The 25,108-nt window shown below is 38.5% G+C and overlaps 1 protein-coding gene across 1 annotated transcript in view; it reads left to right on the top strand.

The window, feature by feature from the left end:
* LOC126753315 (uncharacterized) overlaps positions 1–25,108 on the top strand; it is a 37,880-nt gene that overhangs the window by 1,243 nt on the left and 11,529 nt on the right. Inside the window, exon 2 of the mRNA XM_050464667.1 lies at positions 20,570–20,755. Coding sequence (XP_050320624.1) covers positions 20,570–20,755 — 186 coding nt within the window. The remainder of the gene's footprint in view (positions 1–20,569; positions 20,756–25,108) is intronic.

The following is a 25,108-nucleotide window of genomic DNA, read 5'->3' as shown; positions in this document are numbered from 1 at the left end:
CGTTTCAAAAAATTTGTGTTCGGCTCAAAGAGCTTCGTCAATTCATGAGGGTCTTTATGTTCAATTTTTATAAGAGAACAATGGACCGGCGTGCTAAACTGTCCAAGAGAGATCCCTGGTCAGATCGACTTCATAACCTAACTTAACCCAACCTAACCACACTTCTTCGAAATCTCTCTCTCTCTCTCTCTCTTGACGTAGTTTAAAGTCAAATGCATTTTTAGCGTCCAGAAAGCTGTGTTTAATGGCCAAACATAAAATTGAGCGACGGGTTCGTTCAACTAATATACAATATATTCTACAAATATATTTGTGGTTTCAACTTGTCACTGGCTGAATTTTACATATTTTACGTACTTCATTTCAGTGTCTTACATTTGAGCGCACACAACTTCTCAAACAACAATAATATATACATACATATGTGCCGATTTTATTTGTGTTTTTGCTTTGTGACTCGCTTCCTTCCCATTCTCCTGCCTTGCAACACCCCCTACACTAGGGTACGTATGCTACTAATCAGTGCATTTCACTTCTTCAATTACTTGCCACCCGCACTAAGCGTTGCTTGACCTCTTCTCCCGCTCACCCTCATAACCAGCATGTACAAGCGGCATATAGAAGGGTTGCATTTCGTTTTGCATTTTATTTGTCGGTTTTATACCCATGGTAACATTATGCGCGCAATGAATTATGGTCTAGTTCAACCAACAGTGACGACCGGTGGTCAAGTTATTACGAAAAATTTGTTCACGGTATTATGCTTGTATTTTCGAATTTAGAATTTCCTAAAGTAGGTTAGTGCTGCAAAATAGGACTCACATAGAAATATATACCTAGCAATGCCTTCTTTTAACTAATTTTTCACATTTTTCGGCAGTTAAAACTTTTATACATGCGTTCTAATGTGTGTCGATAACTATTTCGCGTTTGCGCCGGACCTAACCCACCCTTATTGGGCCTTTCGGCTTGGCGCCCGCCGCTTTTACACATAAAAGTCCGTTAATTGCGTTTGTACGAGTTGCGCCGCGTTATGTTTCCAATAAATTCTTAACTCTATGGCCCCTCTATGACCGGCTTTCCTTTCGCTGTTGCATTCGTACGAGTTCAGTGAACTATTTCCGCTTCCATTGTACGGTATCAGTTGGCACTGTGTCAAAAGAGCAACTAAATGTTTGCATGCTCCCATCTTGAAACTTTAGAAACAACTTTTATAATTTAAAAGTCAGAAAGATTCCTTCTGTGACTAACCAGTTTTGTCAGTCTGTATGTTATATGTTAAGCTGAATATAGTAGACAATACAATAGTACATTTTTAGAGTGTTATTTTCTCACATGAAATATAATTTGCTAATGAAAGAGTAATGACCTCTTAGTTTTTGCGAAAAGCGACTTTATGTAAACCTCTCATTTTTGTGAAGGACTTTTATTTATATTGAGAACAATCTTAAAAAAGTGAGTTTGCGGACAAATCCTGCCCCTGGTCACAGATGTCATATATCCAATTGAAGCGATCGAGTGAAACATCTCTGAGAGTTTTTCCTAACTCTACTTAGTAAACTCAGCAAGCGTTGGTTAACTACTAGAAGCTCTGCAGTCTTTCTGATCCAGGGTAAATAGTAGGTCTAACCAACTCTTCGCTCTGAGCTAAGTCTATCTTTCCATGGTTGTAGAGGGTCTAACTGGAGCTAACTGTCCAGCTGGCATTCCTGCGAGATCAGCTGTTTGAAAGAACATGAGATTGAATCATCTCAACATTATCTCCTCGAATGTTCTGCCAAGGCCAGATCAAGGCTGAAATCCCTCGGATCTCAAACTCTTAGACATCCAGGTCAAACTTCGGAAATAAAAATAGAGCATCTAAGTACATTACTGATAGGTTTAGGGCACTTTGACGATTGCTACAGTTTAAGTGTCAGCGATCTAACCTAACAATAATAGTTACAACTACAAAGATCTTTTTGCAAATGAATATTGGCACCTGTCACTATAAAGGCCAACTAAAACGTATTCTTCTTTTTTGGCGTACACACCGTACTTCCTTTTCGCTATTTCGGAATTGGAGATTCTTAAGGTAGCCAGGTAGTTCTCCACCTGGTCTTCCCAACGGAGTGGAGGTCTTCCTCTTCCTCTGATTACCCTCGCGTGAGCTTCGTCGAATACTCTCAGAGCTGGAGTGTTTTTACCCATTCGGACTACATGATCTAGCCAGTGCAGCCGCTGTCTCTTAACTCGATGATCGTTCCATCGACTGCGGTATTCCCCGTTGCTTATGCGTTGCCACAAATATTCCGCAGTACCTTTCCCTTAAAAATTCGTAACCTCGACCCATCAGATGCTGTCATCGTCTAAGCCTCTGCACCATATAGGACCAGGATGATGAGTGACTTTTAGAGCTTGGTCTTTGCTCGTCGAGAGACTTCACTTCTCAATTGCCTACTCAGTCCGATGGCTCACCGGTTGACAAGAGTTATCTTGCGTTGGATTTCGAGGCTGACGTTGTTGGTGATTTTAATACTGATTCAAGATAGACGAAACTTTTGACGACTTTGAAGGTATGGCTGTATGTTTCATGATGACAGGAGATATTTCGTCTTGCCCTCGTTTACTGCCAGACCCATTTGCTTTGCTTCTTTGTCCAACCTGAAGAAAGCAGAACTAACGGCACGGTTGTTATGGCCAATGATATCGATGTCATCTGCGTAGGCCAGCAGGCAGAACTTACTCAGTATAAAATAAAGGCCTTTTCATATTCTATTAAATGAAATTGTATGGCAACGAATAATTTCTTCGGAGAATGCACCGACGCCTTACTAGATAAGCCACGCCAAATTTCTTGAAGAAGAAAAATGCATTCCATACAAGGCCTTGATTCCGATCATTCAGTTTGTATAGCAGCTAAATGCTGTAGTAATCCGGTATCGGACAGTTTCGACAAGTGAGCACTTTTTGGTGAGAAAAGGAGGTGAGCAAAATTGCAGATTGATATCTCAAAAACTGAAGGGCCAGCTACAACTCGATTTTGATCATTCAGCTTGTTTGGCAGCTATACTCTGAAGTAGTAGTAGCCCGATATCAGCAAAACTGACAAATGAGCAACTTCTATAGGATAAAAGATCGTGCATAAAATTTAAGATAGAAACCTCAAAATTGAGGGTTTAAATCGGCACTTTGTGGCAAACTTAATAGACGCTTCAGGATGTAATAATAAAAAAACAATTTATTTTAAATCCTTACTAATTGAAATTGAGTAACCTGAATAACTACATTATCTCACTCACCACCACATATTTGACCTGATTTATAAGCTGGATAAAAATAAAAGCAATGAGCAAAAAAATCTATGCCTACCAAGGCCTCTATAGCGCATGGCATTGTGGAGCGAATGCGGTGACCAACATAAATGAATCACTCGAGAAATCGCCAAGCGGCAGGCAAGCTTCATATAATGGTCTTTCAATGTTTTCTAGGATTACATTAAATTGTGTAAAACGTTCTAGGCAGCTATTATTCCAACCGACACCACATTTGCCAACAGTCGCTGCAAATAGTGTCTAACCATGTGTCATAATACTCATGGATAGTTGCTCGAGAGTGCCATTGCGTGCTGCGCAGAATTTGGGGATGAGGCGGAAAGTCATGAGGCAACAGTAAAAAACGTATGTAAGCCAACATGTGCTCACAACAACACTACTAGCAAGACTACAAAGATTTGGGCCTTGACGAGCCAACAACAAACGACAGGCCTTAAGTGAAACACACAAATGGAAAATTGAAAACGCAAACAAGAAGTTAACGTCTTCTTCACACAATAGCAGCTAAAACGCGACGTTAGGCGCAAATCACGTACGAATACTAGTATTGACCTCATTCCGCTGATTTGCCCTTAAGCATAAATGAAGTTTTATTTGGAATTAAATGGGGAGTTTGAAAATTTTTTGTCGTCTGTTTAATGAAATATATGGTTACGTACATATGCGAACGTCTTAAGGATATTTATTTTTACCGGTTGATCCAAAGGGAGGCACTTTTTTGAAAAGTCCGAAGAAGATCCGAGGTTTTCGAGCAAAATTTTGTTCAGAGATGAAACCCATTTCTGGCTCAATGGGTATGTAAACAATCAAAATTGCCGCATTTGGGATGAAGTGCAACCTAAAAACATTCATGAGCTTTTTTCTGTAGGGATATGTAAAGTATAAAGTCTAGTCGAATAAACCCGCTTCGATTCTGGCTTTGGAACAAAACATCACGCGTGTCATTCGCCAGTTACCAGTTGAAATGGTCGAACGAGTCATCGAAAATTTAACTCAACGGATGGATCATCTGAAACCTAGCTGCAGCCGACATTTAAAAGAGATAATCTTCAAAAAATTAATGCCAAAGAATATTTTTTCCAATGATAATAAGCATTCCCCACAAAATGTGAAGTTTCTGTGTTTTTTCTTAGGAGGCGTATAGCCTCTGTGTAATAACCCACCTCGCTATGTTTCCTGATAGACCACTCTTTTATGTTCTTGCTTAACCGCGCCATACATCTACCATGACATCGTTGCTCGCAACGAGTTTTCCATCGTTCCAAGACATTGTTCCTTATTTCCTTTTTTGTGGTGGTTACGTTTGTTTCTTGTTCCCTCAGCGTCCACATTTTCTTCCTTTCAAATGCTAATAGGTCTATAGGTGTGCTTACGCTTACTACCGCTACAATTTGGTTTGAAACCCGTGCATATACTACCTTCAGAGCGGCTGTCCGCTACGCTTTTTATAGGATTTTATGATGATTATTTTTCATTAATTAGTCCGCCCGTGGAGCAAGACATTCAGTGTGATCGACATTAGAAGCTTCTCATGTCGGTCCTCCGATGTTGACCATCAGCTTGTAAAGTGGGAAAGTTATTTAGACGCCTTTTCCACAGTCTGTTGGATTTTTGCCCAGTAGGTAAGACCGTAGTCTACACCTACGAAATTGACAACCTTTTGTGGTCTCAAACCTTATTATCTGGGTGTTAAGCAGACTGTCCTAGTAATTGCTTTTTTTCAACCGCAGTCTTTCAAAAAATTTGACAGTCGTGACAATTTTGAAAATTTTGATCTACAACTAATCAATAAATAATGTGTATTAATTGAAGTCGCGAGAATTTTTGTTACTTTGGTCTTTCTAGGAAATAAACTTGCTTTGGAGGATGGAGTCATGTGTAGAAGTTCACGCAAGTGAATAAAGTTCTCTGAGCGCCATTCACTTGGCAGTGGCCAGACACGATTTTTTTTATATATGGCTCAAGCAATTCAAGACTTCCGCCTTGACCAAGTATTCTCTGGGTAGCCTAAGAACATCCGTTTGAAGGTGAGCTAAAGTGAGAAGGCGAAACATCCCCTCCACAGGGTTGTGCGCTGGGTTTCGGACCTGGATTATTGAGATTTCTGTATTATTGCAAGCACTTGAAAGAGAATTCGCATTGCTAAAACAACATTTTCCATAGCCAATTTATATAACAAAAATATGAACACATTAAAGCAAAGCATTTTGAGCCAAAAACCAAAGCTAATCTTCACTTTTAACCTTCTAATTAGTTTATCTATTATTATTTAATATGTATTTTCTTCACTTTATGTCGTGCCACTGGCGTTTAAATAAGACATTCGTGCTTGTCACGAAATCTAAATATTTTGCTATTTGACTTTGAAGTGGAAAATTATAGGTCCCAGTAGCATTCTCCAGAGATTACATGCATTTGCGACTGGCAAACTGTTTCAACCAGCCAATGACAAGCAATTAGCACACACTCACACGGCGATGATAAAGGCATTTCCGCCCATTGTTTTCGAAAAAATTAAAAATTTAATTACATGTTACATATTAATTGAAAAATGAAATTGTCACGGCGTTCTGTAGAAATGATATAATTTCCACAGTCAGAAACTTAATTAAAACAAGAAAAAAACGTTTACTTTGGCTTGATCGAAGCTATCATACCCTACAGGTGTGTATCTTAGAGGACGAAAGGTTATAAAAAAATGTTTATTCAGAATTTGATCGGTGTGTTTGTATGGCAGCTATAAGCTATAGTGTAGTGCCTTGTTGAGAAAATTTCGAGTTCAAATTTTCAGATCGATATCTCGAAAACCAAGGTATACATATACCGTCGGAAAGGCAGGAATACATATGACTAAATCGGCTCAGCTCGTCACGCTGATCATTTATATATTTAGTTTATAGGGTCTGCGACATTTTCTTCAGGGTGTTACTTACATATACCATATTCAGAGTATAAATCTTGAAATTAATAATTAAAGTGCACACATATAATTAGCGCATATTTCGTGGCTCGAATGTCATTACTCTGGTATGTGACTGGCCGCTGCGTGCCTCATTTAAATGAGCCACCGAATAACATGCGAAAAATCTGGATTTAAAAGTTGAAATATCGTGCGAATCTTTATGGTGCAGATGAGTGGGTGGAAGTAATCACATACATACACGTATGTATATTTGTCATTTGTGCATACATACCTACTTATTGCATGCGGAAGATTGCCTTAATTTGCATGAGAATGCTAAAATTGATGTGTGGCAAGATGGGCGAATGATAAACCTAGAGTTACGAATATAAAGCGACCATCTAAGGAAGGGCTAAGTTCGCCTGTAACCGAGTATTTTATACTTTCGAAATGTGCAAAGGTCAAAGGCGGGAAATATGGAGCTTAATATATGTAAACGAGCTAATTTAATTTATGGGTTATAGGAGGAAAACTTCAGCTAAAGTATTATCATTACATTTAGGGATATCTGGTTTAGACCAGGGCCTACATTTTCATTCGTATTCAGCGCTAGATCATACTATTATTAGTATACAGTAAAATATCTTACATATTGATCGATATATACGCTTTAAACTCAGTTGGGAAATCAAAAAGTATGGAAGCCACTATAATGCGTATGTATATTGGAGCTAGGGAATGATCTGGACTGATTTCATTAACTTTTGACAAAATAACTCACGCATTGATCAATATATTTCGTTTAAAGTCTGCTAAAATAACAAACGAATCTTCCTAACGGGTTTTTCAATAGGGACGGTACAAAAGTAGACCAATAGGGACAGCAAACGAAGCCATATTTTTTCCAGCTCTTTTAACATTTCTCTTCAGTAGGTTTTGCCATTTCATCATGGAAGGATGTACGATCCAACAACGAGTCGAAATTATCAAAATTTACTTTCCAAATTCTGAGTCAGTGGCATCAACTTTTAAAGCCTCACGTCCAATATAAGGGCGCCATAATCTCACTTTCAGATCAACAATTGAGCGTCTAGTGGAATAATTTGATTCCACTGGCACAGTACAAAATGTTCCCGTGCCAGTGAGACAAAGAAGTGCCCGCAGTATCGAGCATATTGCTGCCGCTGCCGCATCAATTGAGGAGGACCCAACTCATTCTCTCACACAACGTTCTCAAGCGTTGAGCATCAAGATCTTGGCCTACATCTTTACAAGATGAAATTGACGCAAGAACTGAAGCCGACTGACCACCAGAATCGTCGTATGTTCGTGAATTGGGCTGAGCAACAACTTGAAAATAATCTGGATTTTCATCGAAAAATCATCTTCAGCGATGAGGCTCATTTCTGGCTGAATGGCCAGGCAGCAATTCACACGTACTCCATGAGTCACCATTGTATTCGGTTGGCGTCATTGGGCCGCACTTCTTCCGTGATAATCAAAACCGGCACGTTACTGTGAATTGGAATCACTACCGCTCAATGATAACCGAATATTTTTGACCCGAATTGGATGATATGGATTTGGACAATATGTGGTTCCAACAGGACAGCGCCACAAGTCACATAGCGAATGTCACACGATTTATTGAAAACCAAGTTTGCTGAACGTGTTATCTCACGAAATGGCCCAGTCAATTGGCCGCCTCGATCGAGCGATTTGACTCCGTTAGACTATGTCTTGTGGGGCTACGTCAAGTCGATGGTCTATGCCAACAAGCCAGCGACGATTGATGAACTTCGTACGAATATCGAAAGTGAAATTGCAGCAGTCGGCCGATTTATGCTTGAAAATAGTCAAAAATTGGGTTCTGGGTCTGGATTCTCCAATCAAGTTCCATACATATTGATGTACACAGGAATAAAGAATTTCATTGATATCCCAAGCCCTTTTTGTTCCATTTAAAAAAGGCTTTGTAGCGCTCTTAGTGAAAACCCCGTTAAATATTATGTTAGTTAAGGGTGATTTTGTGATAGATTTCACATACTTTCGGCATTAAATTAACGGAGGAGTATTCATAGTATATTCAGTGTCTCATGTTCACTTAATTTTCCCAAGATACCTCTGCAGATTGACTGATATGTATACGGTTTAAAGCAAACCGGAGCTTTGAAATTTTTCTATTAGGTATATGGAGGCTATGGGTAGTATTAACCGATTTTAATAAATTTTGACACATCATTTCTTAACAAAGATAATTTCTCAGTTTCATTAATGCCTATTTTGATATTACGGCATTTCATTAGATTAGTAAGATAACTCACAGATTGACCAATAAGGTATAAAGTCAACTGGATTTTCGAAAATATTTGTATAAGAATAGGGGGGTTAGAGAAAATATTGAACTGATTTTACCCAATTGTAGCGGAGGAAAATGTGCTTTGAGTTTCATCAAGATACCTTACATTGACCGAATATGGCATTAAGTCTACAGTTGAATGTAGAGTGGGCGTGGTTATAATCCGAGTTCAACCATTTTTATACTGTCGAAGAAGATCTCAAAGATATTTGTTCCGACAAAAATTTCATAAATTTCAATTATTACAAACTGACAGGCAGACAGTTGGAAAGAAGGACAAACTGGCAGTCACTCGGATTCCAACTCGTCTCGTCACTCTGATCATTTATGTATATACTAGTGTAACTCTATATCTAAATTAGTTTCAGGCCAAAAAAAAATAACCGCTAAGCGAAACAAAACTTTTATACTCTATAGGAACATATTGCGAAGGTATAAAAATAGCAAAATCCAAAGTAATAGTCACATACTTGTATGTAGGTATATACATATTAGGGTGATTCAAAAAAATTTTTTTTTCGTTTGGTACTCGGAAAAATAGGTTCCTAGACACCTCTAAGAAAGCCTCTCCAAGCATGAGTTCTTAATTGTAACGGGAAGGTCCTCCTACATACAGTTTTCTATTTTTTTCTTATTATCAGATAGAAAAATTTATATCTCGCTTCCAACTACTTAAAAAAATATCTTGTTCTTTAGATTTTGTAGGAAATTGAATGCTCTACAAAAAAGGTCTGTATGATTTTTTCGTAAACCCAACCGTTTAAAAGATATTAACAGTTGAAGTTTGATTATTTTTGGGAAAATTTTTTATTTCTTATGAGTTTTATAACTCAATGAAAAAAATCATTATGAATGATGAAACTCATAGGTTTTTAGAGAGGCTTTCTTAGAGGTGTCTAGGAACCTATTTTTCCGAGTACCAAACCAAAAAAAAAATTGTTTTTTGAATCACCCTAATACATAAATGTGTGTATGTGTAAATGTACCGAACCAATCAGCGCATTTACTGCCCGAATTAGTTCACTTTAAACCCACGCAATTGACAGTTTAAAAGAAATTTTCGAATTCGCCAATAATTATTTTTACAAAAGGCGGCCATTTTGCTTTGTAATTAACATTTTTGCGCATTTTCTTTATTTTTTTTGAAAAAAACGTTTTACGACAATTTAGAAATTACCATAATTTCTTTAGTTCGTACACACATCACCCATACAAACAAGTACACATAAACATATATGCCACTTAAATACGAGTACTTATCGTGGCGAGCCATGGTTCTTCTTTTAGTGCGGGAAATTTTGCACTTGCTTGCAAGGTTTGCCGCAATTTGTTCGTTGTCTTTCGTTATTTCTCATAAATGCAAAGCGTACGTACATATGTATGTATCTAAGTGGCTAGATACAGTTATAACTAATGCAATTGCACATGTTGCACACATTTTTCACAAAACTTAGTTGCTTTTGCAATTTAGATATTTGCATACATAAGCCCCCCTTAATGGTACGTTATGCTTTATACTATAACCATTTGACCATATGTGTGTAGGTACGAAAGAGATAATAGCGGAGTTCACTGGACTTTCGCCCACAACTTTAATATATAATTTAACATATACATATGTAGTAATCAATAGTGATTGCTGTCGATAGCAGGGCATTGCCGGAGTTTAAAATATATACTTCAGTGAAAAGGTAATCGGTTCTCAGAAGTGTGTATTAGTCGAATAGAGTTAGCTGCCATATTAGTAGAATCATATCGCTTGAGGATGTTTCAGCAATGAAAATATTGAAGTTGCTTAAACTACTCGCCTACATGATTCCTTTAAGAAAAATTACAACCGATTATGATAACTTTGATATTTATAAAACCATAGACTATAAACAACTAAAAGTTGATCGAAGTAATTTTTCGCATTTCAATACCTTTTTCTTCTTCTTCTTTACTGGCCTGACCTTCTTCTTTACTGGCGAGTTAACAACGGCGCGCCAATCGTTTCTTTTTTTCGCAATTTCGCACCAATTCGAGATTCCAAGCGAAGCCAGGTCCTTTTCCACCTGATCTCTTCAACGAAGTGGTCGTCTTTCTCTTTCTCTACTTCCCTCGGCGGGTACTGTGTCGAATACTTTCAGAGCTGCAGTGATTTCATGCATACGAACGACATAACCTATCTAGCGTTGTCTCTTAATTCACTGAACTATGTTAATGTATAACTCGTACAGCTCATCATTCCATCCAATGCGATATTCGCCGTTGCGCAAAGCGTAAAGGACCATAAAACTTCCGCAGAACCTTTCAGATTAGCTGTTTTCATCGTCCATGACTCTGCACCACAGAGCAGGACCGGAATAATGGGTGACTTATAGAGTTTGGTCTTTGTTCGTCGAGAGAGAAACTTCAATACCGCTTTTAATTAATTGATATTGATTTTCGTCAGTATGTCAAGAAAAGTCAAAGGAATGAAATACTGCAAAAACAACTTTGCTAGACAGGTTTGATGTGAATTGTGCATATAGGTGTTCTGACTGAACTCTGTCCATTAAGTTCACACGCGGTGCGATTAACACGTTCTACCCGGTGTGGACCACTGGAGGTCCACGGGCACTGCACTTGAAGTGCCGGAGTGGACCATCGGAGGTCCACAGATATTTACTATGGAGGAAGGCGAGTTGGAATCATCTTGGTTCTTTCTTCTTCGGCCAGACTGATCTCGGTAGATATATTTTCGGTGAACTTAGTGAAGTGGCTGCGATTGATATAACCGCCTGAAGAAATTTGTCGTAAGCTCAATTAGTTTCTTCGCTCTAAGAGGATCGGTTAATCTACTTCAAGAAGTTTATCAATTTAGGTCAACTCTACGAGCTAACTCATCCTAATATATCCTAACCTCATAGATAACGCTTACCAGAAATACGTTACTTCGGTTCATATCATGGGTTACAAACGCAAGTGGAAATCGGGATCGGTGGTCATTTCGTTTTGTGGCCATTTACCGAATGTGCGACGCGCTTGATGGTCGTTTCATTTCAATTCTTGCACGAGTTGATTTCTGTAAGCCCGCAAACCAATACCCTTCCGCAAACTCTTACATAAAGTGGATGGACACAGCGTTGGCGGATGCACCCAATCAGGTCTTTATCGATACTCTGTTTCACAGCAGCGATATCGTCTTCGGTGCCTAGTATTAAGGGGGCTCTGAGGATACGCCTTATCAACTAGAGTAAACCAGGTGCGAAACCGATCCATCGTTGCGCGAGTTACTGGGCGATTATGTCGACTGAATATTGAACAAACCAAACCATTATTTTCGTAATAAATTTGTAAACGTTGTTCAGGAGTAAGTCTATTTATTAAGAAATGGCAAACCAAAGTGAATATAAATCAAGTAACAGCTGTCAAAAAGACCAAATTCGACAAAAGTACAGCCTCATTGAAAACCACTAATCTAAAAAACATCCGTTAGCTGCCATACAACAATTTATTTCATTTGAAGTACACACGAACAATTCATTACACCAAACATGAAATCACTACAAATTATCAACTAATAAAATATATGAAAAATTTGTTTACCGCTCTCACTAATATAATTTTTGTTTGATAAAGACCAGCCTCTGCTCTTAAGTTTCTTCTCTCTTGCTAACGTCTACCTCTACGACTGCGTAACGTTTCAATCGAGCGAAAGTTGTGCGCGCCATTTGACGAGTGACAGTAACGGCATGCTTAGAGTTTAGCCAAACAAATCGTGGTGGATTGTGGCGTTTCGAATAAATCCTTTTGGGCTCCAAAGCGCCCTTAGCAAAATCGTTCTTCCGATAAGTACATTCAATCCATATCCAATTCCGTGCTTTCAGCTCCAGTTCCCTGGCCGCGAGGAAGTGTATCCACATGCTGATAAGATATATGTATGCACCAAGTCAATGTATGTATAACACAGGTGGTTATCAGTCAGCACACAGCACGCGCCGCGGCCGAACAAAGTGTCTCACTAATTGATCTGAGACTGAAAGAGTCTACTTGCCTGCCACCTGTTCCTCTGTAAACAAAACTCGACTCGATAATATATATATACATATATATATATATGTATATCAGTTTGTGGTGTTGTTGTCACCGTTTCGGCTACGAAAACAAGCACAACAACCTGTTAAGCCAGCTCTAGTGTGTTAAAGCGGCTGCTCGCTTTGAGCCAGTATGTAAATGCGAGCGTTGAGTTAGGTTCAGCATGCAAGTCTGCCTATTTTATAAACAAAATAGAAATATCGAACTCTGCGGTTCACAGATCTCTCTTATTTTTACCGTATTTTTTGTTGCTTTACAGCGTGGACAGTTTTATTGAAGCTCAACTCTTTAGCACTGACATTTTTATAAGCGCTGTAATAGTTGTCTTACAGACCTGTCAAATATTTCAACTGGCAGGCAAAACTGTCAAATTAGTTACTAGCTTAGCAGTATCAAAATATATTGACAGTTATCTGGTTTATGAACTCGGAAATTTAGAATAAACGATAAGATAGTTTAGACTTATTATGAGTTTATAGTGTTTGTATGGGGACTTCATATAGTCTCATAAAGTTGTAAGTTACAACGAACCGAAATCGTTGAGAATTGTTAACGTAAACAATTTCTTTAAACAAGTGTAACAATTTATGATTTTACGATGCCTAATAGATATTCTATTCTAATAGATGTAAAGATAATACCTTTCAAATAAATACCGTTATGTGAGGAAAAATAGTAGTCTCCAACTAGAATTTTTCGATAAAAGCGGAAATATCTGAAAACCATTATATTCATACAAGTTGGTTGGAATTGGTTACCAAAATCGCCTAGTTACGTCGTCGAATCAGTATATTATCAAGAAATGCTCAAAGGGTCTGAAGCTCAGGTCCTCAGCTAATAATTTTCTGAAATTAAAAATTGAACCATCCAGTTCAGTAGTTCAATATCGGCGGTTGCGACAAAGCAGATTTCATTTAGATAGCTCACAAAATGAGAGGCTAGTTCGCATATATACAGAGGGACGGACGAATCAGCTCTTCATGCTGAACATATATGTACATATTTTACAAAGTCCCCGACGTTTCCTTTTGCATGGTACAAACATCGTTGCAATCGACGCTGTTCAGGGTTATACCCTTTTACATTTTAAATATATTACTGACAAGTTGAATGTGCAATTAATACTAGTTACAAAGTAGTTATAATTTATCTGGAGAAAACCCGGAAATTGTAAATAAAACGAAAAATATTTAATAGTAATCCCCACTAGATTTAATACACTAATACCAACGATTTTTCCAGTCTTGGAAACCCTTTTCATGAGCACTTTTTGGCATGGCCTTCAGCTCCTTTGTGAATTTTATTTTATCTCTTCGATCGACTGAAAACGGGTTCCACGGAGCGGCAATTTCAGTTTGGAGAACAGAAAGAAAGCACAGGGAGTCAAATCAATGGTACTCATTGCAATTTTGACTCTAAATTCGGACCCAATCTCGCTCGCTGCGATGGTGATCATGTAAAATCCATGAATTATTCTTCCTCAATTCCGGCCACTCGCCTCAATACGGCGAAATAGAACTCCTTATTGGCCGTCTGTCCCTCCGGAGCAAATTCATGATACACCATACCACGAATTTGGAAAACAATAAGCATCACCTTGATTTTTGAGCGGCTTTGGACGGTGTTTTTTTTTTTGGTTTAGGCTCATTTTTCCCTCCATTCTGATTATTGTTGACTTATTCACATGTCAAACTCATAAACCCATGTCTCATCGATAAATATGATGCTCTCCATGAATGTGTGATCGGAATTCATGCGATCAAGCATGTTCAAAGAGGCCAGTTTATGGTGCTGTTTTTGAAAAAAAAACTCAAGCTGTATCTGGACGAGTCGAGCAAGAACGCGTTTCATACAATGTGCACCAAAAGCAATCGAACGCACTCGCGAGAGCTGTTGAGCTCTCTTGCCATATCTCTAATTCTTGCCTGTCGCTTTTCAAGCGCCATATTCTTCACTTTTTTTTAATATTTTGATCAGTTGAAGACATCGAAGATGGTCCAAAACGAGGCATGTCTTCAACGATCTCTCCACCGTCTTTGAAGGCTTTGTACCACTCGTAGGCTTGTGTTTTTGATAAAAGTGAATCACCGTAAGTCTTTTCCAACATTCCCAACGATTTCGCACATGAAATTTGGTTAGAAATACAAAATTTGAGACAAATTCTTTGTTCGATATTTTTATCCATTAAAAATCCCAACGCACTATGTCACTACGAGCTATAAAGTTTGCGGCGTAATCTCAGTAGCCAATCTCTAATTCCCGTAGCGCTCATTAATTTAAATTTAAGCGAACGACTAAATCATTTTCTTGCGCTTTATGACGTTTATGCGAAGCTAAAATATCCCCATACTATGAGTATGTATGTAATCTCAAAAATATATAAATTTATATATATACCCTTGTATGTATGTATTGCATATGAATTATTACTAGGCAAACAGTTGTGTAGCCACCCGATACTCGCTGGTGATAAAATTGTGTGTTGTGTAAACTCGACGCCTGTTGCAAGCAAGTACAAATACAGTTCATTTAAGAGCACCTCTACATATGTATGTATGCATGAATCTTTTCCATGTATAATTCCCAAAGAAATGTATAAAATGTATATTATAAGGATAACGGCAAGTGCATGGTTGCATGTGTATGTAAAAATGTTTAGTTTACTTGCATTCTCTTATTCGGCGGCATACTGCACTAATAAAATTGTGTGAGAAAAATATGAAAGAGTATAATTAAAGTTCTAATAATAACGGTCAGTTACAGTCACATTAGGAATACAGATTATATTTTTAAATAACAATTATTAAACATAACTTTTATCGCAAAAATGATGGTTTATCCACGGATTGCGCTCGCACTAATATATGCAGTTCTTTCTGAAGTCATAAAACTAGAACTGCTTTGTCCGATCTTAAATTAAATAAAATACAATTTTGTTTACGCTTTGTTCAAGTAAGCGCTGGTCAATCAAGAAGAGAATGTTGAGATACTATCACTTCAACTTCCTCCAAACAGCTTCTGTAGCTAGCCTCCGGTAAGATTCTCAAGCTTACAGCATGACCGCTAATAAGGCAATGGTCTGTTTGAACCACAACCACAAGAGAGAGGTTAGCCTTACTGAGCACAAAGAGCAACGATAGATTTGGGATATAAGCATCTTGTGACAGCACATGAACCCGTGGTAATCAAGCTCCTTCGAAGCCCAGCTATGCAGTAGTAAAACACGCGAGGAGAGAGGAGCACCGACCCGTACTATTCTATACAATGCATTCTGCTGATAGCGGTTCTAGACTTCCTTTACTTGCCTGCTTGTCAGCTTTAAAGTTACCTGCGATTCCGCTGTGATCTGGCACCCAAACTTGTCTCAAAACAAAGTGACTCCATACCATTGATAACGAGGTTAGGCATTCTTTAACCAGTTTTGAATGCACCCTTAGTGAACTCAAGTTTAGTATAGCCAGCTGACTATCAGCTTGGATAATCACTTCTTCTGACAATATAGCCCTCCACTAGCCCTTCCCTAAGCTCTGACTCATCCGTAAAGAAATTCACTGCCCCACTCTTCCAATGGGTTCTATGCACCCACAACTTCCTCGCAGGTAAGTGGGCAGCGAAAAAGGCGCCAGAAAACTTTTTACTTACAATATCAGGGAATGTATAAGTAGAAATATATTTATTTCTTCATCCTTAGCATTTTGAGTCTTCACATTCTTACGAGCAACAGTTAATTGAAAAAAGCTACATATTAAACTCTTTTGCGATAGCATAAAAATACCTTATCCTATAAACCTCTTTTTGTTTATGTGACATTTCTTGAAACACCTCTGTCAAACCATTTTCATTTTCACATGCATTTCCCGTTTGCTTTTACTACTTTTTTATGTCTAAAATCTCCAACTACTTCGTTAATTTAATTTCCTTTTTAACTTCGCTTTAATTAGAACTCTTTTATAGCCCTCTAAATCGCACGAGTAAAGGAAGTTTTACTTTCGTTCTAATTACTTCAACGCGTGTTTGGCTTCGCGTTCATTCTTAACCTGCTTCCACGGAAATGAAAAGTAACTGTCGCCACTGTGTCCCACCGACAATTAAAATAATTAGTGGCGAAGTAATGAGCCACATTTAAGAGTTGAATACGCCCTTTTAAAATTAAATTTATGCCAGTTTCGTTAGACACTCGCTGACCAGCTTCGCATTCCAATTAATTACTCACTTTGTTTCTTAACCGGCAAGAGACTGCAATACTAATGTGGGTATACACACTTGTTTTTTATATGTATTTTCTATAGTATCCTTAAATAAAATGTTCATTTTTATTACGGCTTTTAAATAGCTGATCAATCTGTAGTGTATTCTCAAAACTCTTTCAACATTAAAATCACATAATATAGTTAAGGCTCCACTGATAGAATAAGACTCTTTATTGAGTTCATTCACTCATTCCGTATCGTAAACTTACACTATAAGGAAAATATTTCCGACTAAAGATTTTAATGCATACCGTCCATAACCTACTTAACCAAAAAGTAAAACGGTTTATCTATTACCCGTCTGAAAAACCGCAAATCAGCGGGGACAATGGATTGATAGTATATACATATAGCTGCTATGTCTGAATTTGGTATCCCCACAAAACTAATACGATTATGTAAACTGATCGTGCAACTTCTGGAGAAAAAAAATTCGAGCTGCAGATCTGAATAGAGAAGACGTAATCTTCTACAAGGGTGTACAGCTGCTGGCATACACCGATGATATTATGATCATTGGCCTCAGCAACCACGCCGTTGGTTCTGCATTCTCCAGAATGGATAACGAAGCAAAGCAAATGGGTCTGGTTGTGAACGAGGACAAAACGAAATATCTCCTGTCATCAAACAAAGAGTCGTCACACACGCGACTTAGCTCCCAATTCGCTGTTGACAGTCATAATTTTCACGTTGTAGATAATTTTGTCTACTTTTGAATCTTGTCAACAGGTCCTACTGCGGACTGAGTTGACAATTGAGTAGTGAGGGTTTTATTTCGACGAACAAAGACCAAATTCTACAAGTCACTCATCATTTCCGTAATGCTAGTTGGTGCAGAGGCATAGACGATGACAACATCTGATGAATCGGTGCTATGAATTTTCGAGAAAAAGTTTCTGCGGGAGGTTTACGTTTCTTTGTGCGTTTTTATTGTCAGATATATTTCTCTATTTGTTTCCGACTGTTCCTGAGCTCGCTCGATTTGTTGCTTCATAAGCTAACTTGTATGAAACATTATTTTCGCCTCAATTGGTCTCCAATTATGGGCACTTTTGCAGAAATCTCATATGAAATATTTACTGGCTGTTCCAGAGTTTTGTGCTGAATTTTTTCGCCATTTTTTTTTTTAACAGTAAACTTAAAATCGGGAAAAATCTATAAATGAACCGATATTAACCAACTCTTCAAATGCTGGATGCTTTTTCATGTTTTTTTTTCATTTAGTTTTGCCCTTGATTGAGGAGATCAGTGGTGTAACATTTGTGAAGTATCCTCAGCAATTCGTTACATAAGTGTTTAGAAATGATCCATTGGATAGATTTCGACGAATATTTTTGATTTTGCGGTTTCAATGATTTCAAAATTAGCGCCATCACCATCTATTTTATTGAGTTGATGAGTAAGTAAAAAAATACATACAAAAAATTCTTTTCGGTGTCATTTCAATGACATCAACGCAATTTTTTCGATCGAAACGGATTCAACCTGTTTTAAGGGCGTAAGCCGCAGTGTATTTGTAAATGTTAGGTTGTGTTCAATAATTGTAAATATACTATACAATATAAATATGCAGTTCTTAGACGAAAACGCCTTTTTGTGAATAAATATCTCATTTGCATAATGTTGAGATATTCGCAGTCAATTCTTCATAAATATGCATTAATTGATGAGCAATATCTTATCGTATCAAAATTTTACGCACGACATAGCTTTTGTATGTAAGTGAGCTTTCAAAACAAATGCAGTTCCGGGTGCTGGGAGGCATAAATTAATATAATTCAAAGCGCTGTTTTAATGAGTCGATAATTAAATGTGATGCATTTTACCCGCCCTTTTTAAAAACGCATATGTAAAGTGTTTTTTAGAGCAGACAACAGACAGCTAAATAAGATTTGAATTGAATTGTAATACAGATTAAGTATATTCATTTCGAAAACTGAACTGATTCTGAACCTCACTTCACTACATATCGTTGGGGAGATGCCACCAAAGAGGTATATGAGGATGACACACCTAGAGAGAATTGACTTAAAAAAGGAATTCAAAGTCGCATTGGGCTGAAAAACTAAATAGGAGGGTTTCAGCCGCGAGGAGGTACCTTCGTAGAAGCACAATGCAATAGTATAGTGACGGCTCGAAATCGACAGTTGGAATTCGGCCTGCTAGTTTCCATGAGCGGGTTTCCAAGCATTTTTCAAGCTGAAATCTATGCCAGTAATTCCAGTAGAAAATGCCACTGGCAATAAGTGCCTGTCCTCGACATGCGAAGCTGTTTCTGAAATAGTTCGTTAAAAAAGGGTTCAAGATTCTGGATTTTGGAGATTCCCTTCAAAACAAATTAAAGCAGCTTGTCCCATGTTTCGTTTTAGAAGCCCATATATATGAATATATAAGGTCTATCCATTCCTCGTCTATTACGTTTGTCGCCTTGCCGTGGCGAATGGGCTTAAGTAATAATAAGAGGGATATACTTGCATAAACCTTCGGTTTTACGTCTATCTCCTATTATAGAATTTGTGAAGATATCCACACCAACGCCACCCTAAGCCAAGGTGTCGAGTTACCCGTGCTTATGGCTGTATGGTGAGCGGACTGTAATCGAGTAGCTGATCTGGAACGGTTCCCTGCCTTGCCTTATCTACGCATACTGGTTTTACGGACGAGTGACCAACTCTTTCTAGCTGACTCGTGGGATCAATCATGAACGTCAATAAAACCAAATAATACAGCGACGTCTACCGCTTTGACTACCGGTACAACGACAAACATAACTATCGGATCCATATAATGGAACGCCATGAAGAAAACATACTCGTCTCTAGATAGGAGACAATAAAGGGTACTATCGGATGTACCAGCCAAAGTACGCCAGTAGTGGCAACAGAAAACAACAGAGTGTATCAACCAAAATACCAAAAACCTAATTTTGAAACCGTACACCTCCAAAACAACCAAGAATACCCGAGTACACTCGCAGCCAAAGAAGAGATACAACGCTAGAAGAGAAAAAAAATCTGTACATCAATTGAGTAAATGCCGATGACAAAAGGCAGTCTTTGTACTCGGGAAGATAGGTGGTACCTCAGTTGACGTAGAAGAGTTAAGTGTCAAACACAAAAGTAGAGAAATACAAAAGTTTCCAAAAAGGAAGCAGTAGGTTCCGATTGCTTCCCGGGAAACCCGCCAAATAACGTTGCTCCCAAAGGGCGCCGAGCTAAGCAGCACAGCAAGACACTTTAGTGAAGTGATCAGGAACAGGCTTCAGGTGTTTATTATAGACGAAACTCCTTGCCAAACACATTCAGGAGAGATGGGTGTAGAATGACGTCTAGTTTTCGACTCTTTGGGGCTACAAAGTCTTCGAATGTACGCGCCAGGTCTCCTTGGACTTTCTGACGGGTAGCGCTGCTAAAATTAGCGACGTCTTTGTAGACCATAAACTGAAGTTTATACCCAGAAAGATAGTGCTAATATCGCCAAATTCCCCATATAAAGTCAATCTCAGATCTATTTTCAATAGTATATAATCAGGAACCGGTTAAGTTAAAAATTTATGGAATAATATAATTAATGTTTAAAAATCAATGGAAGTCGTGAAAACTCGTTTTTCACTGTTAAAATCGTCCCTACCTATGTTTGATTCAAAGTATGATTTAGTAGTAATTTTCAATATTTTCAATTTCAGTCAACGCTTTGTTAAAATGTTGGCGCTGCTCAACAGATGTATCCAATGGTGGATTCTGCGATGATCCATTCGATCCGGAATTCATTTCCGACCAACAACGTTATTGGAGTTACGTGAATTGCTCGTATTCGTCGGGTTTCAAGGCGGTCAACGCACGACCCGTGTGTAAGAAACTTGTACAAGAAGGTGAGTAAGCGAAATCGGATGAAAAATAAAGCACTATATACTATACTACTTATACTACTACATTTTATATATATAGTATGCCTTACTTTGTGAAGATTCTTTGCTGTACATTAATTATAGCTTACAAAAAATCAAAATAAACTCTCACTTCTTAATAATAATGGCAAATACTGTTTACAAACGATTACAACGGCCGAACCCACCGAACAAACTGCGCACGCGTACGTGACACGCATTAACAATGTCGGCGTCTTCTGTAGTTTTTCCAATAAAGTTTATTTGGATTTCGATTTAGCAATGAGGTTGGATATATGTAAGGAAACCACTTGATGGACAGCCAAATTTATAGGCGTATGTCCATATCAAATGTGAACTCGTAGAAATCAACCGCATTCTTCAAAATTGTAAACAAACCAAAATTGTTTTTCACTCTCTGTTTAAGGTTAGTTGTCTTATATTAGAATTTGAAGTTCTTATAACCGAACTAATTATGAAGTCTGTCTTCCGTTGCACCGAAGATAGAATACCCTTTACAAATAAATTTGAAATTTTGATCGATCAGTTTGTATGGCAGTTATATTGACTTTATTCGATCTGAACGATCTGATTGTATGACAGCTATAAGCTATAGTAATCCAATATCGGTAGTTTCAGGAAATGAGCAGCTTATTGGGGAGAACAATTCTGCAGACGAGGTCTGGTATCAGCCTTACAGCACGGACGCCAATAGGGCAAATGCGCCAACGCATGTAGCGATGGTGACGTAGCGCTGGTCAAGCTCCCGCGAAGCCCAACTATCTAGTAGTAGAACACAAGAGGATACGGGAGCACCGACCCGCTCCCATTCTTTTGATAGCGGTTCTAGGGTGCTTTTCCTCGCTAGCTCATCAGCTTTACAATTTTCTGCAATTCCACTGTGGCCTGGCACCCATTCCAAAGGGAGTCGATGCTATTAATAGCGAGGTTAGGCACTTATTGACCACACTGTAAATAATTTGAACGCTAGTATCGTCGTCCTACTATCTGAGTGGATGGTCACTTCTCTATATGAGGCTGCACTTCTAAAAGATGTACTGCTTAATGGCTAATCGTGGCTTCGAAAATAATCAGAAAGTCTTAAGCTGAAGCTGATAGAGAGCTCTTGACAGTTAACTTCTCCACCAACCTTTCCCCGAGCTTAGACCTTCCGTAAAGAAGCTCACTGCCGCTCTCCTCCAACAGGTTCTTCTCACCCACAGCTCCCTCGCCGCTATATGAATAAGAGAAACTGACAGAGTTCGGTTTAGCGACTCCGTGATTCAAGTGATCCAGTATGAAGTCAAGGATTCGTGTTTTCCAAGCCGAGGATTCGTAAGGAATTCCGAGTGTTCAGAGTGTTTTTTAGAAACCCAGATTTTCTAAGGCCTTTCGCAACCATACACCTTCCGACGATGTCGACGGGCGCTATGTGCAAGATAGCGTTAAGTGCCATGGTTGGAGAAAACCTTAGTTCATCAGACATGCCAATGAGCGCCTCCCGTTGAACGCTTTCGAAGTTTTTTTTGCAAGTGGGGTCTTTGCTAGAGACTCCATAGAACATAAAGGGTTTAACTATGGTGTCGAAGATCTAAAGGGTCACTTTTGGTGAGAGACCTCACCTTTTCCCAATGGCTCCGTTGCCTTTTTTCCATCTTCGATATTCGGCTTCCATAAAAGTTGATGATGAGCCCTATATTTTTCACTGTATCCGTCAACTCAACACTTCAGTTTGAGCGTAAAATCTGTAGTAACAAAATTCCTAACTGTCGCACATATTAAAGTCTGTCCAAAATTTGTTAGCTTATTTAGTATCTACTATCAATTTGTTTAAGTGATTTGTTCGAATTGCAGTCTTAGCCGCTAAATTGGTGGCAATTAACCCCTATTTGGTCGATCGGTCACAGTGACTAAGCAAATATACTTGCGGAAAATAGAGCTCTGAACATACGACAGAAACATGGCATACTGTTACAAGTGTAGCCGCATTTATATCGGGACCTTATTTAGACAACTACAAATTGATTTGGCATAGAAACAGCGGTGGTCCGAAATGTCAAAATCCAGTGTGACGTTCTATTCGTACACAATTTATACAAAATACGCTAATTTCGTTGACAAAACAGCACGCCGGTTGGCGAAACGTCCAAAAAATTAAAATTTATTGTGCCAGTAAAAGAGAGACTGATAGACACTCAAGCGCACACAACATGTGGGTGAGGTGCGATTAGTGACACTGACAGTGATAGCAGTGTTGCATTTCAATTTCTCAAAACTACACGAGTTGAGTGTTCATTTATCGTCTCACTGTCAAAAATGCACTCACACCTCACGCCCAGCAGCGCCATGCCGCTCACCCGCAACCGAAGCTCTGGCGGGTTTGCTCTTCGACACATGGGTCAAAATTCGCGTGGCGTTGCTGCTCTCGCTGTATGTGGCGCTAATTTGTTGCAATTTATTACACAATTTTTCCAACAACGCTGTCGGCGGTGCCGTGTTGCGACAAATTCGCTTTATCATCGGCGAATCGCAAAAGTCGTGACGCCGTCGCAGTCGCAGTCGCCGCCAACGGGTTGCTTGTTGATTTGTGGAAATGTTGTAAAATGCCACAAATGTATGAGTAAGTATTAGTGCGTAAGTGTGTGCATGTGTGTCAAAATTCGCATGCGCTACTTGCCGTTACTGTCAGCGTGCAATGCATTTTATTATTCGCGCTTTTTATCCTCGAGTGCGACTTCGTTATGCGTAGATTGCAGTTTGCAAAAACGAAATCCAAGCATCGGCAGCAAATCGAGGCAAATTCAAAAGTTCTATGTTACCTGTTTTCAAAGCAGGAGGCTCAATACCGCCAAAAATTTTTAATCTCCGAACCAAAATTCCCAATATCAAAAAATAAAAAATTATCCAAAATTGAAATCCCCAAACTGTAGAAAGATATACGAGCGAAAGAACCATGGGCACTCCGATTTCGGACCGACCAGTGCAGAAAGGACTTCGACGCGAAATAACTGGTCAATGGAAAAGTATCCGGCTTACCATATTAATAAAATTTTTGTTTTGAAATATTCACATTTTTATTTAATTTCCTTCAAGGGTGATTATAACCCTCCAACTTTTCGATACCCTTTTCGGGTAGAATTTGTTCTTTGCTTCAAAATAGACCTCAGTTTCGGCGATCACCTCTTTATTCGATTAAAATTTCCTGCAAGCGAGCTTTCTTTTCCGATCTTAGAATAGCAAATAGTCGCCGTGGGCCAGATCTGGAGAACACTGTGAATGCGGGAGCAATTCGAAGCCCAATTCATGGAGTTTTGCCATCGTTTTCACTGACTTGTGACACGATGCATTGGCTTGGTGAAACAGCACTTTCTTTTCCTTCAAATCTACCCAGTTTTCGGCGATTCCGTTCTTCAAACAGTCTAATAACGATATGTAATAGTCGCTGTTAATGGTCCTTCCTTTTTGAAGATAGTCAATAAGAATTATTCCATGCGCATTCCAAAATACAGACGCCATAACCATGCCAGCCGACTGTTGTGTTTTTCTACGCATTGGAGCGTGTTCTTCGAGTGCAGTTCACTCGGATGACTGTCGATTAGACTTCGGAGTGATATAATGGATCCATGTTTCCTCTATTGTCACATATCGACGCCAAATATCTTGAACAACTCCAAACCATGCTCCAAATCATCAACACGCCGTGAAAGATAAAAGTGAGCTTTCTCATACCCAAATACTCATGGATCATACGATGTATACATTAAGTTGATATCTTTAGAGTGTCTGATATTTCATCCAAAATTATATGGTATATGGTTTTGAACGTCCAGTGCGTTTATTGCCTTCAGCACACCAATCCTTGATGGCTGATTTTTCTAAGAAAGTGTTCGGAAACTCGTCATCAAGTCAAATTTTTGCTCAAACTGTATTTTTTCTACTCAAAAAGCAATATTTTATCAATACACGAAGTTTCTTTTATCCATTTTTTTCGCAATAATAAAAATTGCTTCATTCAAAATGAACTAATTCGCAAACTAATGATCCGGCAGGTATCAACTTTATATACGCGCTTTTGAAGGTTAGGGCTAACTAAAAATCACATGGAAATAATTCTAGTAGCGCAATCTATGTGTTAGAGACCTTTTCAATTGTCCTGTTATGAAAAAGTGAGAATTTTGAATTCAAGTTTTTCAAGCGGTTCTCCTAAAATATTGAACGTGTCTCTGTATTCCTAAAAATTACAGGTTAAAATCTTGAATATACGATTTCAATCCCTTTTGATCCCCAGTATCTTATTGCTGGTATTGATTATAATTTCAATAAGCAAATATCACCAAT

This window comes from Bactrocera neohumeralis, chromosome 3 (genome assembly GCF_024586455.1).
Source record: "Bactrocera neohumeralis isolate Rockhampton chromosome 3, APGP_CSIRO_Bneo_wtdbg2-racon-allhic-juicebox.fasta_v2, whole genome shotgun sequence".
Lineage (NCBI taxonomy): Eukaryota > Metazoa > Arthropoda > Insecta > Diptera > Tephritidae > Bactrocera > Bactrocera neohumeralis.
The sequence above is the reverse complement of the archived record's forward strand: the minus strand, read 5'-3'. Positions and strand labels throughout refer to the sequence as shown.